At 49.6% G+C, this 21,417-nt stretch overlaps 2 protein-coding genes and 1 non-coding gene across 4 annotated transcripts in view; 2 read left to right on the top strand and 1 right to left on the bottom strand.

Annotated features, from left to right (window-relative positions):
• ZCCHC14 (zinc finger CCHC-type containing 14) overlaps positions 1-4,090 on the top strand; it is a 48,463-nt gene extending 44,373 nt beyond the window's left edge. Inside the window, exons 13-14 of one of the 2 annotated variants that reach the window (XR_005952376.1) lie at positions 3-2,728; positions 3,391-4,090. Coding sequence is in view for 1 of the 2 variants with exons in the window: in XM_041400580.1 (XP_041256514.1) it covers positions 3-58 (56 nt within the window). In the remaining variant the exon portion in view is untranslated. Of the gene's footprint in view, positions 1-2 lie in introns of both variants that reach the window. The other variant, XM_041400580.1, reaches the window with a different exon arrangement.
• A 137-nt stretch (positions 4,091-4,227) lies between these two features.
• Positions 4,228-12,720, bottom strand: MAP1LC3B (microtubule associated protein 1 light chain 3 beta). Its single transcript, XM_041400600.1, has 4 exons — positions 12,565-12,720; positions 9,981-10,036; positions 7,612-7,718; positions 4,228-5,725 (listed from the first exon to the last, which is right to left on the bottom strand). The coding sequence occupies exons 1-4, from the start codon at positions 12,602-12,604 to the stop codon at positions 5,551-5,553; spliced, it is 378 nt and encodes a 125-aa protein (XP_041256534.1). The 5' UTR covers positions 12,605-12,720; the 3' UTR covers positions 4,228-5,550.
• Positions 12,721-21,205: 8,485 nt separating this feature from the next.
• On the top strand, positions 21,206-21,278 carry TRNAM-CAU. The gene has a single exon. It is a non-coding gene; the product is annotated as a tRNA-Met (tRNA).
• Positions 21,279-21,417: the final 139 nt, after the last annotated feature.

Raw genomic sequence — 21,417 nt, 5'->3', positions numbered from 1 at the left:
AGGTACGTTCAGGCTGAAGTACGCCCCTCCCTCTGAAAGTCTGGACTCCACAGACTGAGTTTCCCCAGCTGGCACCACGATGCTGTAAAGCCATGGAGAGCGACGGAGATCGAACTGCAAAACTGAGACGTCCAGTTGCTGTTAAGCTTAATGTATTTTTTAATCCAAAGGTGCTTTACTTTATTAGACTAGGTAGAAAATCTAGCTTAGGGGTGCAGCCAACCCAGTTTTGATTGCCAAATTCAAGCTTTGTCATTGGAACTCCTGACTCCGTGTCCTCGGACCGAGGGATGGATGGACAGATGGATGGATAGATGGATGGATGGTGGAGCTGGCCAGCTGCAGTTCCTGCTGGAAGTACAACATCCCCTGCACTTTTTTGGCTGGAGAATGTTGCCACAAATGGACTTTTCCAAGGTGAAAGGCCTGACTCCAGGGCAGCTCTGTTCTGAGGTGGAAGGTAGGAGTGGCCGGAAGGACTTTGGCACCCCTGGGCTAGGTAAAATGTCTACTTTTTTTCAAAAGTGATCAGGCACTAATCTCTGGGATTTTTAAGGATTGCACTACAGAAGAATGTAAAACTCTTCAAGCTTTCTGCACTTTTAGCAGACAGTGTCACTCTGAGACCAGTGCAAGAGGCAAAGAAGTTCCAACCTTTACAAATTGGCACCAGCAGGCTTACGGGACTTAATTCCACAATAAAAATCCTAAAAAGTTTCTCTTTTCCCTTCCAAAAGAACACACACGGCAGTTTCGGTTCCTTCTGGAAACAAACTCGTGCTTCATTGTCTCACCTATTACTAGCTAGTGCTGGCTTCCCAGCACTGGAATAAACTTAGTTTCCAAGGGTCCAAGTCCCAGAGACTCCAGAGTCATAAAAGCTTCAAGGATATTTTCCTGTAATACACAAAACCTTTACGTCCTGTTACTGTATATAGGTCTCTTTCACAGAAACCTTATTATTCTGCTTTTGTAAATGAATTTTAAACCATCCTAAAAAAAAAAAAAAAATCAAACTAAGAACTCTGGTAGCAGAGTTGATAAGCTTTTGCTTTACTTTATATAAAATACCCTTTGGCTCCTACCCCAGGATTCAGGAGTGGTGGGAGTCAAACATGTAAAAGGTAGTAAAAACTTCATTATTATCAAGACTTGGAAGGATTTCTTGTCGGCCTCCTTCGTTGCAGTAGGTTGTAGATGAGTAGCTTTGGTGTTAACTTCTTAGTCCATCATTTGTGGGTGACAAATCTAAATTAGGACTCGAGAGGAAGCCAAACCCATCTCGAACTGCTAATTTGAAACACTTTGGTCCTGTCTGGTTGAAAGAAGATCCTAATCCTCATGGCTCTGCCCCCCAGGAATTTGACAGCATTAAATGGGTGAGGCCTCCTCTGTAAAAGTGTCTGACAGAGAGAAATTTGCATCCTGTAATTTGGGAGACACCTTTAAAGTCTGAAGCTTTGTTTACACTTGGAGGTATTCCTTACACCAGGATGAATCCATAGGATTTGTAGTGGAGCAGTGGCTTGGGAAGTCCTTTGGGAGCAGGAGGGTTTGGAGCTGCCCCCAGGAGATGGAGCCGTGTGAGGGGGGAGCTCAGCCCTTCCTGGGCCCTGCTCATAGGAAAGGAACATTTTGGGCCATCCCTGTGTCCCTGTCTCTCCAGGGCAGTCTCAGCCTCGTGGGATCGCGAGCATCGGGAGAGCCTCGGGAATGTGGGTGGGCAGAACCAAACTGGGCCCAGGGAGGGATCCAAAACCTGAATTTGCAGAACAAACAAACAAAAGCTATTTTTTATTGCTATGCAATAAGAACCCCCTGATTTGTGTACCCCCAGCCCAGCTCCCGCTCCCTGTTGGCTCTGCCTGCGTTTGAGGACGTTGCCTGTGTTCCCATGAACAACCTTCAGACCTACAACACTAAAGGGATGAAAACTGACAATGCAATTTACTTTGCCTTAATGAGCTCGAGACAATGGTAGGAACAGTCTGTCCCACTGCATCATGCCCAAGGAAAACGTGCAGTTCCATGTTTACTATTTGCAGCTTTGAGGGTCTCTCCAGTGGCCTGGAACATGTGCTGAAAGCCAAACTTAGTGTTATTATTATTATTGTTGTTATTATTTTTTTCACTTTTTTTAAACAGTATTTTAAAATTGTATTTAAAGAAACTGTATTTCAACACACATGTCAGTGTTCAAAAACCCTCTTGAAACAGCAAAAAAAAACAGCAGCAGCAAAAAAAAAAAAAAAAAGTCATTTCTGTATCAGTTGTGTTTTGTTTTACTGCCCAGAGCTGGGCACAGTTGTGTCTGATCTTCCTTACAGAAAAAATCGTATCGAAAGGACTGTAAAACTGAACGTCTGTCCAGCAAATTGTTTCATTCCTTTCTCCAGAGCTTTCTTTAGGATCCTTTCCTGTGTAGAGTTCAGGCTGATGTTTCCAGCAAACTGTTTCATTCCTTTCTTTGGGATTGTTCCCTTTGTGTCAAGTCACGGCTGTTGTTTCTTCAGGTGGCTCATGGCTGCGTTTGGGTGACCCTTTGGATCAGCTGGCTCTGGGTTTGGAGTCACATCCAATCCAGAAGGACCTGGAGGCAACACGAGTGTCCAAGAGGAAAATGTGGTGAGCCAGCAGCAACCTCAGAGCCTTCCCCAAATCCCAGTGAGCTGGGGCTTCAGACCTGCCAGTGAACACCTCCACTCTGTACCCAGAACAACCAAAGTTGGTAAGTCCGAACAGAGCACCTTAATTCCATAAAATTATCCTTAATCTGTTCTTCAAAGGCACAAATTCATCTTTTTACCCCTAAAAAGCAAGGCAGCTTGGGTTGGAATAGTAGAGTTGCAGCTGCCCTGCCTGAAGGAACCAGTTCTTAAACCCTATTTTTGTACATTGAAAGATGGAGAATTCAAAGAATGTTATTTAGCCCTATCTTTGTCCTGTGAGTATAAAAAGAAATTAGTTCTCCAGATGGATTTCACTGTGGAATGGGAATGATTTTTCAGTGTAAGAGGGAAGGGAATCCCCAGTGATCTCCCTGCAGGGGCAGAACCAGTAGGGAGCCTTTCCCAGGGGAGGGAGCAGCGGGTGGGGCAGTTCCAGCTGCATTTTCCATTTGATGATGGAAAGACTGGAAATAGGATGGAATTTCCAGTGAACTCCTCCTCACCCTGCAAATTAAGCATTAATAGATATTCTGGGCTCGACTCTTAAGAGGGAGTGCTTAGAGGGAGGAGAGGGAACTGAGATACAGATCAGAGGGTTCCACCTGACTTTTATCAAAAACTACATTTGAACCATTACTAAAGTTTATCAGAACCGGTTTTTATTCAAACCAGCTCTGTCACACTCAGCTTTTTGTGAAACCTTTTCATTAAATCTTGGCAGATTAAGCACCAGACTTCCCAAAGCAACGAGTCCAGCACCAAGCCTCGGCCATGCCCCCAAATCCCAGAGATATCCCGGGATGAGCCAGGCTGGGGCACCAGGCAGAGCAAAGCTCCTCCCAAAATCCTGCGGGGCAGCAGAGCTGTGCCAGAGGGAGAGCTGAGTTCAGGCTGGTCTGGAACACCTGTAAATGGGATGAATATGGGCAAATCTGGACAAAAATCCACATAATGGAGCGTCTGTGAGAGTAGGAATCACTTTGGCTGGTTGAGGCCCCACAGCTCTTGTAATAAACCCTTGGAATTACCCATTTGTTCCCTGAAATCTTCCTGATGTACACAAGAAGTGTGTTGGTACTGAAGCAGAAAGCAAATCCCGTGTGTTTTCAAGTGCAGATTAACAGCTTCTCTTGGACATAACTTTCCATTAGGAATGAAGGAAATTCCTGCTCCATTTGAGCCATTTCTTTTACTTCGATCACTTCTAGTATTACAAATTCTGCATGTAACTTTATAAATATTTTAAATAGTTTTGTAAATATTTAATATTCAGCTAATTTGATTTTGAATTGTAAATGTCAAGTATTCTGGTATTGGGATTTTTATGTTTTATTATACTTTGTTAAAAGTTAAATTGTACATTTTTAGAATGTTTTTATCTGAGTAAATTTAATGTATGGAAAATAAAGAGTTAAACAGAATCCCTTGGTATTGGCATTCATTTAAAAGGATTCAGCTGTGTGGGGGCTTCTCCAGCTTGGCAGTAGCAGGGAATTATTTTTAATTCCTTTAATTATTTTGCTGTGAAAATGCCTAGGAATAACCACACGAGCCGGAATTAAGTTGGGATGTAATCCATCCATATCAGCACTGTATTAATTTTAAAAAAGCAACATTTGTACAGGAATATCAGTCGATCACGTCGTAATTACAAGTACAGTTGTCAGTTACGAGTTAAACGAGTTCTTACACGAACAGAACTAAACAGAGAACAAGCTGCATCGAAAAGTTCACGTCGGAGTAAAAACACAAAGGACAATAAAAAAACGGGCAGGGGGGGCCCCGGGAAAAGGAGATGCATGCAAAGAGTGGAGGAGGTACAAGGTGGAGGAGGTACAACGCGTGCACCCCGCGCAGTGCCAGGCGCTGTAGTATTGCTTCTGTCCCCGCCAGAGCCGGGCTGCCGGTGACACCGGGGACACACGGACACCGCGGGGCCTCGCTGACAGCACTAGGGAAACGCAGCTTTGTCCCACGGGAGAGCTCCCCTCCGCACAGCCTGCTCCCTGCCCGGGACACAGGAGCCTCCAGCCGTGCCACAGAGCATTTGTTCGTCGACTCTCGGCCCTGAGCTGCTCCTCCCGACTGCCAGGCACGGGAACGGCCGACCTCCGGGCTAGGGGCAGGATCCTATGGATCACTGGAAGCCAGCTCAGATGAACACACAGGGATTGGGAATTCTTAACAGACTGGAGTTTATTTCAGTGTTACCTCTTCGGGTGTGCATTTTACAGTTAGACACTTCCTAAAACTACGATAAAGCTGTGGTGTTTGGTATGAGTATTCCAGAAAGCGGCACCGCCCCGAGCGCGCGGTGCCCAAAAACCGGAGACGCAAAGAGTTGTCCTTCCCCAGCTCACCCCGAGCACTTGCCTTAACTCCCTGCAGCGCTGACACGAGTCTGATGGAGCTGCAGAAGAAAAAGCTCCCCTTTGGAACATTAAAATGCAATTGCTCTCATGAGAAACCTTCCCATTTAAAACCAAAAAAATTTAAAGAATCGTAGGGAGATTTTCCAGCAAACTCACGGGAAACGCTTTAGTTCCTCCCTGGTGCCTGTTTGCTTGTTAACAGTAAATCGAGTGTCCCTTTCTCTGCAAGTGTCACATGCACAACTGGGCTCCTTTTGTTCAGGTCCAGACCTGTAAATGTGCCTGTGTGGAATATTGTTAGGGCAGGTTTCAAAGCTGGAGGTGCTCGTCTGTACTGTTTAATAGTCACAAACAAGGCAAGGTGAGATGAGACACCTGCTAAAGCAAGACTATGCTAAGGACTGAGAGCGTAGGTGACATCCGGTTCTTTCCCTGGGGGGTGTGTGGGGCAGAGTGGGGGTGATGGCCAAGGGTCAACCCAAATCCTAGGCTAGGGCCAGCGGCGTGTCCTAGGCGGAGGCTGGCGCTCCGAAGGTCTCCTGGGAGGCGTAGACCATGTAGAGGAAGCCATCCTCGTCCTTCTCGCTCTCGTACACCTCGGAGATGGGCGTGGACACGCTCACCATGCTGTGCCCGTTCACCAGCAGGAAGAAGGCCTGGTTGGAGTTCAGCTGCAGGCGTCGCCTGGGGAGGGGTGAGGGGAAAGGGGGACAAAGGACAGATGGACACGGGACAGTCCTCGTCAGCACTGACAGCAGCAAGGTGATAGCAGAGAGCCAGGGAATGGTTTGGGGTGGAAGGATTTAAATGAAGCTCATCTCATTCCAGCCTCTCCCTGCATGTCCCCACCCAGCCCTGTCCCTCAAAACTGGACTGAATCCCTCTACTGAATCCAGGCAATCCAGGCACGTGCATCCACTGGCAGAGCCCTCACTCAGGGGAAAAGCTGCTTTCCAGAAGGGCATTGAACTGGAAGGACTGGGAAGAAGCACCCCTGGCATAAGCAGGGACCTTTGGCTTGCAGCTCACTGGAATGAAAACCTAGATATCCTTGGGAAGACTAGAAAGATGGGAAGAGCTTCCTTGCAAAACCTGGGCAACTTTTAAATTCACTTTGTCACCAGCTCTGTAACAGCCTGGGTTTAACCTTGGAGCATCTTGCTCCCTCTCCTCCTCCCTCTCTCCCTCCCAGGGAAAGCATGGTGGGAAGGGCAGGGAGCCACTGGCTGCACAAACTGCCTGGCACAGGAAACAGCTCATTTCTGGATTTCCCTTGGATCATTCCAGCTCTGGGGAAATGGGTGTTCCTGCTAAACTGCCTCCTGCAGAGCAGGTCTGCAGAGAGCAGCTCTTCCCACTGGATGAACCAAGTGAGCAATAGCAGCTCAGGAGTGTGGAGCTGCCACCAAAGCAAGGAAAGAATAGATCAGGAGAGCTTCCTGCTGCTTCCACTCGCTGCTGAGGGGCAGCAGCAGCTGGAAACAGGGATTTATTTAGCTCCCAACCACAGCCCTGGACAGGGACCTTTCCAAAGCCAGACTAATCACAGCAGAGACAGCAGGCTGAGGGAAAGCAGCAGCTCTCCAAGGTTTGGGAATATGGGCTTTGCTGTGCATCACTGGAGCTGGCTGAGGCCCAAGTCTGGCCCTTACCAAGTTATTTATTAACAGTAAAGCCAGAGAAAAAAGGTGGGAAAATCCTTCAGCCTGCAGTTAACTTCTTTGCCCAGGGGCTTTCACGTTCCTGAGAAACTCTGGAAGACTTGAGCAACCTGGTTCCTGTCTCCAAAGCCCTCTCTGCCTTTCTTCCTCCTGCAGGAGTTGGATTTTCCTGTGACACTTTTTGTTTGGACAACTCCCACAGCCCATGGCCTGCATGAACCAGCTCCTGCTGCAGCGTGACCATCACAAAACAATGGTTTGCTGCTCACTTCTGGAGAACCCTTCCTAACCAAACCCTGCTGCTGAGCCAGCAGAGATGCACTTCTAGCAGAATTTCTGACCACACAACTTCCACTTGGGGCTGTTTCCTCTGTCTTTCCTGTAAGCTGAGCAAGCAGCCAGGGCAGAAACACTCTGGTCTGAGCTGGTGTTTCCCAGGCCTCAGTGCTGTCACTGAGGGAAACTCCAGTTCCCAAAGGATGCCAAGAGCATCCCCAGGCAGCAGCCAGAGCAGAGCTCTGGCTCTGAGCCCAAACTCCCCTTCCCAGTGGGTGGGAAGAGGCAGCCACTCCCCAGGGGGACTCCGTGGCAGAAGAGAGGAGGCATCCCAAAATAGCCAAGCAGGAAGTGCTGGGCAGAAGGACCCATGGCAGCCAGGGATTCACAGCCCCACACTCCCTCCTACAGCTCTGGGAATGTTATTTCTCTTGGAGGCAGACTACCAGCCCAGCTCTCTTCAGAGTGGGGTTTTTCCAGCAAAGCAAAAGGAAAACACCTTCTCCTGGATTTGTCCTAGTGCTCATTTGATGAATTTTCCATTTAAACCTCCCAAGTGGACCGGGGGGGGGAATTAACAGAGCATCACACTCTGAGGTTGATCAGTTCACACTGGAATCCCAGCAATACTACCTGATAATTTTGATTAGCTCGCTCATGTTGACATGATCTGGCACCAGGAACTTGGTCTTATCCAAAACTGGAAGCTGCTTCTCCCCCTTGTACCTTTCAATGATCACCTGAGAAGAAACACAAAAAGCAGAATGTGTGAAAGGCAGGAACACTGTCTGTGCCCTCATCTCTGAATGCAGCATCTCCAGGCTGAACAGCAGCAATTCGTGGTTGGCCTCAATCATCTTAAATGTCTTTTCCAACCCAAACAATTGTGTGTTTCCCTGAGAATTAATTACCTTCATGTGCTCCTCTGTTGTTTGCAAGAGCCACTGCACAGAGGGGTAACACACAGGGATTTTACAGCACACATCCACAGCTTCAGTGCAATTTTAAAAAGAGTTCCTTTGCTGCAATCATTTAACCCAGCAACAAGGAAATCCAAGGAAAAAGAGCAAGCCCACTCCCCTCAAACACACTGCAGTGGCTGACCAGGGGTTTGTGCTGCTATAGAAGTCTGCCAGATCAAGCAGTTGTCTCTGGAATTTCTCCAGTTTCAGGCCATCTCTTTAAGAACCACTACTCCAGATGACTCTGCTGTTCCATTCAGCTCCCATGGTTCCTTCAGATACGTGAGAAAAAGCTACTTTGGAAGGGCATAAACCCTCCAATTTCCAAATTAAGGAGAAAATTTCCTCAAGCATGCTCAGGAACCAGTAGCTCTGCCAGGACTGCTGTGTAATAACCACTTAATTCACAGAGAAACTGCAGATTTCCCAATTTAAGGAACACCCTGCCCAGCAACTGAGGGTAGTTCCTGCTTTTAAGAAGTGATCTCAGAACTCGTGTGCTCCCGTTTCCAGGGCCATGTGGGGTTTGTTGACTCTCAGTCAGCAGCAGCTACGTGACACCAGTCCCTTGGATCCTCTCCATGCTCACGGGGTCTGGCTGTGTTGATCCTAAAAAGCTGCACAGGTGAAGAGACGTTGATTGAATTCTACCAGAGAAAGAGCCTTACATCAGTTGAAATAAACGCTGGCTCATTCTGGGTAACAAAGCCCCACTATTTTTAAGCAGTAGATATTTCTAACAGCAGAATGGAGGATGTTGACAGCACAGGAGGGATTTATTATCTGGTGTGACATTGCCACCTTATCTCATCCAGAACTGCTAATGACAATAACGAGGCAGTGACTGGCCCAGCAAGACTCCAGGGATCCCAGCAGGGATAGCTGGGAGTTTGCATCACCACATCTCCAGCAAGTTCCTTAGGCACCTCTGAATTTTTGGTTGGAACCTGTCCATGGCTGACTTCAAGTGAGAGTTTTGCCATAAATCCCTGGCTTTCAATCTGTGGTCACAGAGCCTGGGGACTATGGCTAAGTGGTCTCTGAAAGGTGAGTGAAAAAGCAATATTTGTCAGGAAACAGATTTGCAAAGAAAGCACCTTTTGGGAAAATGAAACATTCCAAAAAAGTTAAAAAATCCTGCTGTGAAGTATTCCTTGTTCCTCTGCCCAGCTGCACAGGGAAGCAGCAGTGGCAGCTCCAAAGTGAAGGAAGGAATTTAAAGCCCAAGAAAAGGTGAAAACCTTTCAGTTTCTGTTTCTACATCAGCTTCTGTCAGTGAGCTTGCTCAGGAAGTGGGGACAGTTTGCAGCAGTTGGTTCACAGCAGAATTTCCACACACTGGGGTCACCAAATCTCATCACAGAGCCAAAGGCTGAGGGTCCCATTCAGTTCCTTCTGCTGAAGAACTCACCAGCGACAGAACACAATCCATGCCTTTTGCTTGTAGGATATTCTCTGCATTTTTAACTTTGAGGATGCAAGTAAAATAAAATACAAACTTGGGCAGCATTTGGAGCTGAGCAGCTGAGGAATGACAGGGTGAGGGGTGATATCCAACGTGAGCTGGACAGCCCAGCAGCATTCCTGGAGACCTAAGCACTGGCCCATCCCAGGAGAAAAACATTTCTGTCCTTCTCAGCACAGGCTGATGAGCAAATCTGTAGCTGCCTCTACACTCCTGTCTGCTCTTCTTGGTGAGCCTCTGAAGACTCTTAATTCGGAGAAGAAAACCACAGAGAGAAGAGCTGGGTGCTCAGGAGGATCTCAGAGCTCAGCTGGGGTGTGGTTTTCTTCCAAGTTACAAAACACAAGGGCAAAACTCCGGAAATGCCACTTCCTCCAGCCCCTGTGAGCACCTTGCTGCACCACACCACCTGTGAGAACTGCTGCTTGAGAATGCTCCTGAAATCCAGGCTTAGCCACCCTGAACAGCCAGGTTTTCATTTGGTCTCCTCAGGACAGCTCTTTCACAGCTTTCTAACTGCTAAAAAGACCATGAGACTGGAAACTGAAGTAAACAGTTAAAAGAATTGGACTTACTGGTATTTTTGTGGGATGCTGATCCCGAATCAGTCGTACATCTTCCACTCTTTGTTCTGCAAGGGATTAAACAAAAAAAATCCTGTTTAAACATTCACAGTTAATGCTGTTATTTCCTTATTTCTACACCAGCAAACAGAGGGACCACGTGTCAGGAGAAGCCAGAAGAGGAAATTCAGGCAAAGCAATTTCCAAATGGGCCAGCACTATCAGGAGTACAACCTCTCCTGTGACAGCTGATCCCCTGCTCCTTAACTCAAGGTGACAAGCGCTGTGTGTACCTGCCTGGCACTCCTAGAAAGTGTTAAAGGAGATCCTTTCCTCCCCACACCCCCTCACTTTCTGCCCACTGAAGCACACATTTAACCTCACACAGTTAAGGCCTCAAATTACACCACCCAAATGAACAACTAAATACCCTGTGCTATTTCTGTCAGGTCCCAGAAGAGGAAATGGTCAACAATTATTTGAGCCCCGAGACTGGCCCAAGCCTGGCAGCATCAGCTTTCCTTGTGTGCTCTCCTGTTACCGAATTCCAGGTTTTATTTTGACTCAGCCTCACCCATTGTTGCAGGAGCTGCTGGAGGCTCTGCTGGACCTACACATTTTGCCGCTCTCCGTGCCAGTTTTCAGGATAAAGTTCACCTCTCCTCAGACAGAAATATTAATAGAACAGATATCATGAACCTGGCTAAAGTACATGAGGCAGAGTAAACAGCCTGGCTGCTTTCAGGGGCCGCCTCGTGTGTGTGTGTGTGTGTGTGTGTGTGTGTGTGTGTGTGTGTGTGTGTGTCCCCTGCCTACTTTCAGATTCAGTGAACTCAGTTTTAAGCCCTCTGTTCTTCAGCAGGACGGGGCTTTCCAGGCTGTTTTCAGGTTCCAAACAGCTCCGAGAGAGATGACTTAGTGTTGCATCAGGGCTTGAACACACACCTGCCTAGGGAGAGAAGCACTCGGGCCAGCTCCCCGTTGGAATGCTAATGGCAGGACACTCAGCAATAACATCCCTCGGTGTGTGTTTGTGCCCATGGAGCACATCCTCCTCAGGAGCCCGGCAAGGAATGCAGCTCCTGTGAATCACCGCTTGAAGCTGCAGGTGAATCAAGCAGAACTCAGGCAAGGAGCATGCAAAGCCTTCAGCTGAAAGCCACCTCACATCCCGAGCCACATTCCCACAGCCCAGCAGGAGCGCTTCAAGGGCAGAGAGTTCCACCTCGTTAAAAACACTTTTTAAGATTAACCAAAACCACAAAAGGTACGTGGAGGGAGTGAGACCAACCATCCGCCTGGCAAGCACTAACTTTTCAGCTGGAGCAGGTTTGTTCACAGCAATGTTATTCAGCAGAACTCCCTGGAGTAGAAGGAACACAAACCGGGCAAATCATGGAGATTATTGTGCGTGGTGTGTTCAAAATCAGGCCCCAGTCAGCCACAGATAAACACTGTTCTCTGACGACAGTAGTTGCAGTGGCAACTGCTTGGCTGCCATCCTAGCTGAACTTAATACCTGCCACAGAGGCTGCTGACAGGCGATGGGGTCAACAACAGTTTCGGAAGGCTCTGAGAAAAGGGGCGGCATAAACACAGACTTTTGTCAGATCCACATCCTCCCCGCTTCACTGCAGGGAACAGCTCACATTCAGCACAACAGCAAAGGCAAGGGTGGGCACATCACAAAGCTCTCTTAAGCAGCTTGACTTTAACCCAAAGGCAGGAAGAAAGGAAAATCTGGATCAATTACTTCCACCAATTCCATCTCACGTACGGGATTTTATAGTTCACGCAGAAATAGGTTACGCTGCCAGTTCGTGTTACCCTCGCAGCGCTTCAGCCTCCCTCACTGACACACACGGGCACATCCCGAGCCCTTTGACTGCTCCGCTCCCATCCTGAGCACACACAGAAGCGTGCCACGGCCCTATCGAGGCTGCTCCTTCTCGAAAGGCACTAATCTCATTTTCCCAGCCATCATTACACAGCTCTTTTCGATGCCCTGCTAGTTTTCAACAGCCAAACAGAGGCAGGAGCCACACGCCCCGCTCCAGTGGCGGCTGCCCGGCTGCAGAATTCCTCTCCCCGCGCCAGGCACCGGCTGCCAGCGGAGCTTTAATTCCGCTGCCACTGGCGCAGAGGCCGCCGGACACTGAGCAGACACCGGAGGGAAGGGCAGGCCCAGCTCCTGGCACACACGCCGAGGATGTTTCCAGGCTCCTGGGAGTTTTGCAGTCGATAATAGATGATGCCACGAAGAGATCTCCCCACCCCAAGCACAGATCTCCACAGCCGGGCGCAGCACACCTCGCCACACCACAAAACCCCCATGTCCCGAACCGCCCGGGTAAACAACCCGGGAGGACGGGCCGGGCTTTGAGTCCGCCGCAGCCCCGAGCAGGCCGGGACACCGGGGCAGCCCCGGGCCCGCTCCGCCCGCGGGGCCCCGCTGTCAGCAGGAGCCGCCCGCGGATCCTCGCTGCTCCCACCGCCATCGCCCCCCTCCCCACCCCGGCGATCCCCTCCAGCATCCCGCCGGCACCGGGAGCTCCGGCGGGCCGCACCCCGCCGCGTCCCTCCCCGGGGCCCTCACCGAAGGTGCGGCGCTGCTTGAAGCTCTTCTCCGAGGGCATGGCGGCGTTCGCTCGGCCCGGGCCCGGCGGCGGCTCTGCGCGGCGGCAGCGGACACCTCCGAGTGCCGGCGCCCGCCCCCCGCGCCGCCGCGGCCGCTCGGCCGTCAGCTGACAGCGCGTCAGCGGGGCTCCGCCTCGCCCCGCCGGCATCTTGAGTGTGGCACGGGGCTCCGCCGGCATGGCCGCGCTCCCGGCTCCGTGACACACGGCCGTGGTGCTGGGGGAATGTCACAGCGGCCTGGCAGAGCGACACACGGCCACGGCCGCCTCTGTGCCAGGCGGTGTTCTCCTCAGTGACACAGCCATGGCCGTCTCTATGCCAGGCAGTATTCTCCTCAGTGACACACAGCCATGGCCATCTCAGTGCCCGGCCGTGTTCTCCTCAGTGACACAGCCATGGCCATCTCAGTGCCCGGCCGTGTTCTCCTCAGTGACACACAGCCATGGCCTCCTCGGTGCCATGCCGTGTTCCCCTCAGTGACACACGGCCATGGCCATCTCGGCGCCTGGCCGTGTTCTCCTCAGTGACCCAGCCATGGCCATCTCAGGGTCCGGACGTGTTCTCCTCAGTGACCCAGCCATGGCCATCTCAGGGTCCGGACGTGTTCTCCTCAGTGACCCAGCCATGGCCATCTCAGGGTCCGGACGTGTTCTCCTCAGTGACACATGGCCATGGCCGTCTCAGTGCCAGGCCGTGTTCTCAGTGACGCACGGCCATGGCCATCTCAGTGCCAGGCCCTGTTCTCCTCAGTGACACACAGCCATGGCCACCTTGGTGCCAGGCCGTGTTCTCCTCAGTGACACAGCCATGGCCACCTCAGTGACACGTCATGTTCCTCATTCAGTGACACAGCCATGGCCACCTTGGTGCCAGGCCGTGCTCTTCTCAGTAACACAGCCATGGCCACCACAGTGCCATGCCATGTTACCCTTCAGCAACAAAAAAGAACAATCTCCTCAGGAAAATGGTGGATTCCCCAATGCTGGGCACTTTTAAGATTCAGCTGTTTTGTCTAGATGGTGCTTTTGCCAAGAAAGGTTGGGCCAGATGATCTTTGAGGTCCCCTCCAACCTGGTATTCCATTATTCCATGAACTTGCAGGATGATACCTTGGAGTGACCCTTCAAAATGAGCACTTAAGCACTTTTCTCCATGCAAAAGTGCAAGTTCAATGATCTGTCACCAGTTTGCCTTCACACTGACATGGATATGCGTAGAGTTTACATTGGAAGAATAAAATTTCAGGAGCAGGTGCTCCGATTCTCTTGGAAGTCACCCCCCGGTCTCATTCGGTTTGTGAGGAATTGATTAAATCACAACTTCAGTCACAGATACCACGTTGTGAGTAAAACTGCCCAACTGTTTCCTGCTTAGCAGCTTTCTGACACAAGCTGTTGGCTGGAGCCTTTCAGCTGCATCTCTCTTTCTCTCTCTTTCTCTCACATACGTTCCTGGCACCGTGTTTTGAATTTAAGGATGATTTTGCATCAATAGGGCACAATCTCGCTGTACAATCCAAGGGACAGGGAGCTGTGACCAGGACTCTCCTTAGGAGTACAGGGAAAAGGACAGCTTTCTAAGCATCTTAGGGATTATCAGTGGTTTTGCATTTTTTGGGGTGGAGCATTGAAGTTGGAGTGAATTTGCACTCACACAAAGGAATGAGGGTTCATGACCTAATTTTGTGATTCAGCGTCACGCAGTTCCAGTGGCCTGTCATTATGAGGCCATTAAAGATGTGACTAACAAGGAAATACAGCCCTGAGGTGTGTGTTTGCTCTGTCCGTCACATCACTGTGCAGGGATAGCAGGTGAGGCATGGATGACCAGCAGAACACTGATACATTGCTAAACCAGCAATCCCAAATTTCTGTGTCAACAGGACTCTTCTTTATTTAAATGCCTGCCTTTTAAAAAAAAACATTTTCCAGGCTGAGGAAATTCCACCATACTCTCAGAATTGTGTCTGGGGGCTGAAGGCAGGAGGATGAAAGCAGATAATGTTATTTTTGGGGTGTACAGGTGCTGGTGTCCTGGTGTCAGGGCTGACAATTCCGGGCTCTGTGTGCCGTGTGGTTTGCATCCACAAGCCGACTGTTAGCAGGGCTGCAGCTCCGGCTGAAAGCATCCATATGGTGCTCGGGGAGAGCCACAATCAGAGTATCTGCTGACAGGCTGGGCTATCACATGCTCCTCTCATAAATAATCTGCAGAGACTGTGAGAAGGAAACTTAGATCCACACCGAGACTCGCCTGACCTTTCCCTCCTCAGCTCAGCCCTCGCCCGTGTCTGCGTGTCGACAGCACAGACAGTTGGCGAGTCTGGATTTGAGGAAGGTGTTAGGAGCAGTTGGAATGACAGCATGGACACAGCCTTTGGGATCAGCTCTGCCTCAGCACAGCTCCCCAGCCCTGGTGAGAAAACGCTGCTTTGGAAAATGCTTTGGCTTCAGGCTCGGCGACGGCGCTGGAACAGAGCCCTTCAAAAATGGAGCCACAGAGCGTTTTTATCCTGGCCTTAGAACACTTTACAAAGCATTTAGGCTGAGGAAGAGGAGCCTTAACCCAAAGGGGACATTACATAGTCTTCAAATATGCAAAAGGTTTCTGCAGAGCGGGAGGGAATTAGCTCTTCTCTGCTTGCTGTGGGACCACGATGAGAAATAATGAGCTTACAGCTTGGAAAAAAACATAGAAATTAGGGACTGGGCTAAGGGTAAGAATTGTAGAGCACCAGAAGAAATTCCCTAGGAAAGAAGTGGAATAATCACCTTTGGATGTTTTTATTTAATGAGAAATTAGTAAAACATCTGCTCTGAAGAGTTCAGGGAGAATCGTTCTGATCTCAGGGAGAAGGTTGGGGTAAATAATCCCCTGCAATCCCTGTCAGCCCTAGTTTTGCATGAGGCAAAGGAGATGTGATTTCCCAAATTTACAAAGCAGGTTAGAGCACAGGCTGGGTTTGGATTCCAGCTCGGATCCTCCTGTCTGCACCTAATACACCAGACTAAATACTAAGTAAAAAAAAAAAGCACCACAGGTTTTCCCAAGGGTTCTATCTTCCACAAGGTTGGGTTGGTGTTGTTTTTTTTTAAATCCAGTATGAACAGTGACTCCAAACCGTGGCTGATATTCACAGCATTTCCCTTGGGAAAAACTCCCACTTTTCCTATTTTTTTCCCACATGAGCTGCCTCACAATGAAACGAGTGTATTTCACATTCAGAATAATAAATCATCTCCTCATTTTTCTGGTACAACAGGACTGAAAAGGCTTTTTTTTTTTTTTTTTTCCCAAGGAACAGACAAAGTGCTGCACCCTTCCTGGAAGACAGCACTCAGTGTGTGGGGCTGGGAGCTCAGCAGCTGTCAGCAGTATTAAATTCACCAGGAACACAGAGAGAAAAGCCCCATAAAATAAAAGGAAGGACACTGTGCTGATAATAACTTGCATTTCAACCTGAATTCAAATACCTCCCCTCAGTTCTTTGCTCACAAATTGTTCTTATCGATCCAGCTCAGCTCAAGATTAATGTGGGTTTGGTTTTTTTATAAGTATGCAGCCATTACCCAGCTGCTATTGGAGATTTTCAGGCAGAATCCGACTGTAGAGAATTGTTTGCAGTGCCTTAAAATAACTCTTCTGAGAAGTTTTCATCTTAAATTTGCCTCAAGATGGTGGCTACCCTTAAGAACAAATTCCCACACTTCAAATTTCACCTTCTGAGTCAGGAGAACTTAAGGAAGAAGTGGTGAAAATGGCAGAATATCTGTTTTGGGGGTAGAAAAGTGTAATTTGAGAGAAGGGAAGCTAGAGAGGAGCCCCACATTTTGCCTGGGTGGGTTTTCTCTGAGGTCTGACAACAGCTGAGCCCGTCCCTCAGTGGGAGCACAACACTGTCTTTTGGAATATCACATGTTCTAGACTATTAGACACACTTTTTTTGCATGGTAAATCCAAGCTAACACACAGATGTGCGCAGTGCCATCACAAAACCATCATTTTCATAGAATGTTTGGCTAAAAAAACTCCCTGCACTCCCCCTGCAAGAAGGATTGCCCAAGGCATCATTGCTGGGTACCATAACTGACGTCAGTTCCTGCCGTTCCAGCCGTTCCAGCAAACAGCTCTTGGCTCCAGGATCATGAAATGGGAGATGTTGCTTGATGGAACACGGTGAATCGGTTGGTGTAAGCAGCACTGAGCTGTGTTTGTGTACTGATTTCACTCAGAAAATCCATAACGTCTTGGCAAGCCGCAGCGACAGCGCGAGCGCGGGAGGCAGGGCGGGGAAACCGTGGAACAACACAGCGTGTAACAAGGTCTTCCCCTGGTTTTTGGTACTCCTAGGATTGAAGCAATCCCCCACGTGTTCAAATATTAACTGAGCACTGCGTTGCCTGTGGTTCAGGAAACGCTCTGCTCGCTGACGTTGAGAGCTGCCTGGGGTTGCACAACCACAGAGCAGCAGCCAGGAATAGCACCCCAACACCTGACCCCTCCAGAGCAGGAGAATCCTTCTGCCAGCTGAGCTGCTCCGGGTGTTGAACAGAAGTAAATTGTTCAGGCTGGACTGGGGCCAAAGCTGGAGGGAAAAGAACTGCTTGTGGTAGAAGTGCTGTGATGTCTTGGGTGACTCCAGGCACTTAGATTGACTGATTCCTCATGAAAGCAAGGGCAGCATGTTGAAGAAAGGTCATACCCTCTTCCATAAGCCGTAGAATCATGGAATGTTTGGGTTGGAAGGCTGGAAGTGATCTTAAAGGTTTGTCTTGGAAGGGACCTTAAAGCCCATTCAGTGCCACCCCCAGCCAGGGTAGGGACACCTTCCACTATCCCAGGTGTCTCCAAGCCCTGTACAGTGGCACTTCCAGGCATGAGGCACTCACAGCTTCTCTGGGAACCTGTTCCAGGGTCTCACCACCCTCCTGGGGAAGAATTCCTTCCCAATATCCCATCTATCCCTGCCCTCTGGCAGTGGGGAGCCAGTTACGGAGAGGGCACGGAGCTCTGCTCTAAAGCAGAAGGATGTGACCACTTCCTGAGCCATCAGAAGCTTTACTCTGGATTTTCTCTGAACAGCCCAGCCTGTCCAATGCTGTTTATCCTGCAAATCTGGTGAGATAGATATCCACAAAACAAGGAAGTGGGAAATCATAGACCCAGGACAAGAAGAGCTGTTTTCCAGCTTGAAAAAAAAATACACACATCACAAAAATCAAAGCAAAATTCTTCAACCTTTCTATTGGGATGTTCTCTCTTTGATGTGTCCTCCCTCCAAAGATGGGAGCAGTTTTTTAGGAGGCAGGAGCAGTCTTTGTTTTTTATTACAAAGCAGAAATCTCAGTGTAGGCTCATGCCAAAAAAACATGCTGCAAATACTCTCTGTGGCAAACAGGGCTTGCAGACAGGCTTTGTTCATCTGTCTCGGCCTGCCTTGCCATACTTTTCTGTCCCTCTTGCCAAATGGAAAATAAATCATTCTCCCCTCGTTGTTCTGGTTGTAATTGGCTGGATATGCCATCAGCTGGCTCATCCCCTCTCCGAGCCTGGGAAGGCATAAACACTTCCAGGATTACAGAAAATGAGGACACTAACTTTGGGACCCATCCAAAGCCCTTTAGTGAGCGTGAAGACTAATTGACTACAGCGAGAGCTGCATCAGCTCCTTAATTGCTGAGGGGAAATGAAACAATAACATTTCCCCTTTTGCTACATCCTTTTCCAAGAGCCCTGTGGTAAGGGCTGTGAGCTGCCTGCCTCAGACAGCAGCACTGGAGGGCTCCGGGCCATTACTCTGGAATGTTTTCCAAGGAAGGTGCTCAGACAGTGCCACAGAGGATGGCAGATGATGATAACGCACTTCTCCTGTTTTCCCTACTGTCACAAACAAAGCTGCTTGATTCAGATGATGGATTTGGTGAGATAGGGGAGAAAGCAGCAATTTTAGGCTTTGATGACTGAAGTTGAAGGTGATATTCAGTTATAACCTCCCTGTTGCACACCAGGTCTCCACCTTCTGGGCCTCAAGGACCTTGGATGTGCCCAGGCTCCAAAGCTATTGTGTGTTGCTCCACAAGAACAGCACTGGAAATTGGAAACAGCAATTATTTCTCCTCTCTGATGTGATGAAGGGCTGGGATTCCCTCACTCTGTCCTGTCAGAAGGGGAAACATGGTCACTTGGAGCACTGGGAGCTTTGCCTCGGGCTTTGCTGGGCTCTGGCTGGCATCATTGTGGCACTGCCTTTTCCCTTTGTCCTTCCTCATCTGCAGGAAATCAGCACAGGGCAATGGAGCTGTGTGGGAATTGGCATGGATTTGTGATGGGCTGTCCATCCCAGCCCTTTCCAGTCCTGCCTTCTGCTGGCTTGGACTGGAAAGGGGGTCAGTGGGCCAAGGGAAATCTGATGGATGAGAAATGTGGCTCAGCACCCACAGAGCCAAGACTGTGGTGTCAGGTTATAGGGGTCGGGTGGGTGAGGGAAAGGAGAGAAGGTTGCAGGGTGATTAGGCAGCAGGAGCATTCAGTGGGAAATGAAAAAGAACAAAGGTCAGGTAAAAATATAAAAGTAAAAGAGGGGAAAGCATGTGTGTGCTGCAGACTGCCATGGTTCTGCTCCAGGCAATGTCACCCAGGACATCTTTTGTTTCATTCACACAAAAATCCTTGCCATCAGTACTTTCCCCTGTCCCCTCCATGAATCCATCACTTCCTAAACAAACAGACATGACAAGGCCTCCAAAAGCTGTGTCAGAACCTTTAAATACCAGCTGAGCATAATGTAACGTGGGAAAAGCCACGTGATTCCCTACAGGTGGAAAACAGCTCTGGCCATATTTCCAAAGGTTTCATGTTTGGTTTACATGACTCACTGCTCATGTGCCTTGGTTTAGATGCTTGGAGCAGCTTTTTGTGATGTAATCAGAACTGTGGGCACTCCATTTGTCCATCGCTGAGGCCCTAAAGGATTAGCACAGCACTAAAAATGACACCTCATCCTGCCTGTGGGCACTCAGGGGGTGGAATGCAGAGGTTCAGCATGGGAGAAACTGAGCATTTACTCATCCCAGGGCTGGAGCAGTGTTGTTTGTTCCATGAGCCAGGCAGCTTGGGCTCATTGTGTCGTCATCCCATATCCAGACCCTTGGGAATCAGGATTTCCTGACCCTGACAACAGCTGCCCATCACACCCCTGGCAAAATCTGTGGGCAGCTCAAGCGTCTCATCTGGTCTGGTGAGACTCAGAAGGACTGTGAGCAGTAGGACAAGGAGGTGATGCTCCCCTCTTTTCTGCTGTCATGAAATCCCACTGGAGATCTGTGTCCAGCCCTGGAGCCCTCAATGTAAGGAGGACATGGAGCTGCTGGAGAGAGTCCAGAGGAGCCAGAAAAATGCTCCAAAAGCTGGGAAAACTCTGCTCTCTAGCCAGGCTGGGAGAGCTGGGGGTGCTCACCTGGAGAGGAGAAGGCTCCAGGCAGAGCTCAGAGCCCTTCCAGGGCCTGAAGGGGCTCCAGGAGAGCTGGAGAGGGACTGGGGACAAGGGATGGAGGGACAGGACACAGGGAATGCTTCCACTGCCAGAGGGCAGGGATGGATGGGATATTGGGGGGGAATTGTCCCCAGGGTGCCCAGGGCAGCTGTGGCTGCCCCTGGATCCCTGGCAGTGCCCAGGCCAGGCTGGACAGGGCTTGGAGCCACCTGGGACAGTGGGAGGTGTCCCTGCCATGGCAGGGGCTGAATGGGATGATTTTAAGGTCCCTTCCCAGCCAAACCATTGTGGAGTCTACGATGTCCAAAGGTGTGTTCCTCCTCCATCCTCTGCCAGCTCCTTGCTCTGCAGAGCAGCCTCCCTGCAGCGATTCTCGTGGGCGACGCTCTCAGACTTTCTGCATCAATTCAATCTCTGTTTTTTTCCGTCTTCTGCCAGTTTGGGGATTTGTTGCTCGATTGTCATGGCGACTGCATCCGTGGGACCCTCGCTGAGGGTGAGGCCCCTCCATTGGGATTCAGGGCAGCACATCAGCCAGCATCACTGGGGACCCTCTTGTGCTGAGCATTCTCTGAGAGCAGGGAGCTCATTCCACTGCAGAAATCCCAGCTGAACAGCGTCTGTTCACGGCAAACGAGGCTGGCTCTAATTTTTGTTAATTATGTGGAAGCAACTTGATTTCCTCGTGAGCCTGTTGTCAGCACAGCCCTCACAGTCTATTCCTGGCCAGCAGGATGAGGATGCTTAAAAACCCCAAAGGACTCTGCAGCTGTTTTGCAGAACAACATGGAATAAAAAGGAGCCATTTCCAAAATAAATTTAAAAAAATAGAAAAAAAATACATAACCTTAGATATTTCTTGCAGAACACTGCGGGAAAGAGGAGCCATTTGCAAAAAATCTGAGGTCTGGCAGAAAAGCAGGGAAAAGAAGGAGTGGGGGAAAAAAGAACGAAACAATCAAAAGAGGCTCAGAGAAGGAGATTTTTGTACCGAAAGAGGTTTCTCAGGCAGCACCCCGGGAATGGCGGTGAGGACACGAGCGCCGGGAAGGGCCGGGGAGGCGGAGGGCAGGAACAAGAACCTGCCCGCGAGCACGTTTGTCGAGGAGCCTCGTTAGCGCAGTAGGTAGCGCGTCAGTCTCATAATCTGAAGGTCGTGAGTTCGATCCTCACACGGGGCAAAAGATGGTTTCCCCCTTTTTTTTTTTTTTTCCCCTCCCCTCTCCCGCAGCCACATTTTCCCAAGGGAAGGGAATGTCTGTTTTTTTTTCATGGAATTGGAGCAGGAGGTGGGACGGGACGCGGTGAACCCGGCCCCAG

This window comes from Onychostruthus taczanowskii, unplaced genomic scaffold (genome assembly GCF_017590055.1).
Source record: "Onychostruthus taczanowskii isolate IOZ18803 unplaced genomic scaffold, ASM1759005v1 scaffold18, whole genome shotgun sequence".
Taxonomy (NCBI): domain Eukaryota; kingdom Metazoa; phylum Chordata; class Aves; order Passeriformes; family Passeridae; genus Onychostruthus; species Onychostruthus taczanowskii.
This window is presented reverse-complemented; position numbering and strand designations above follow the sequence as displayed.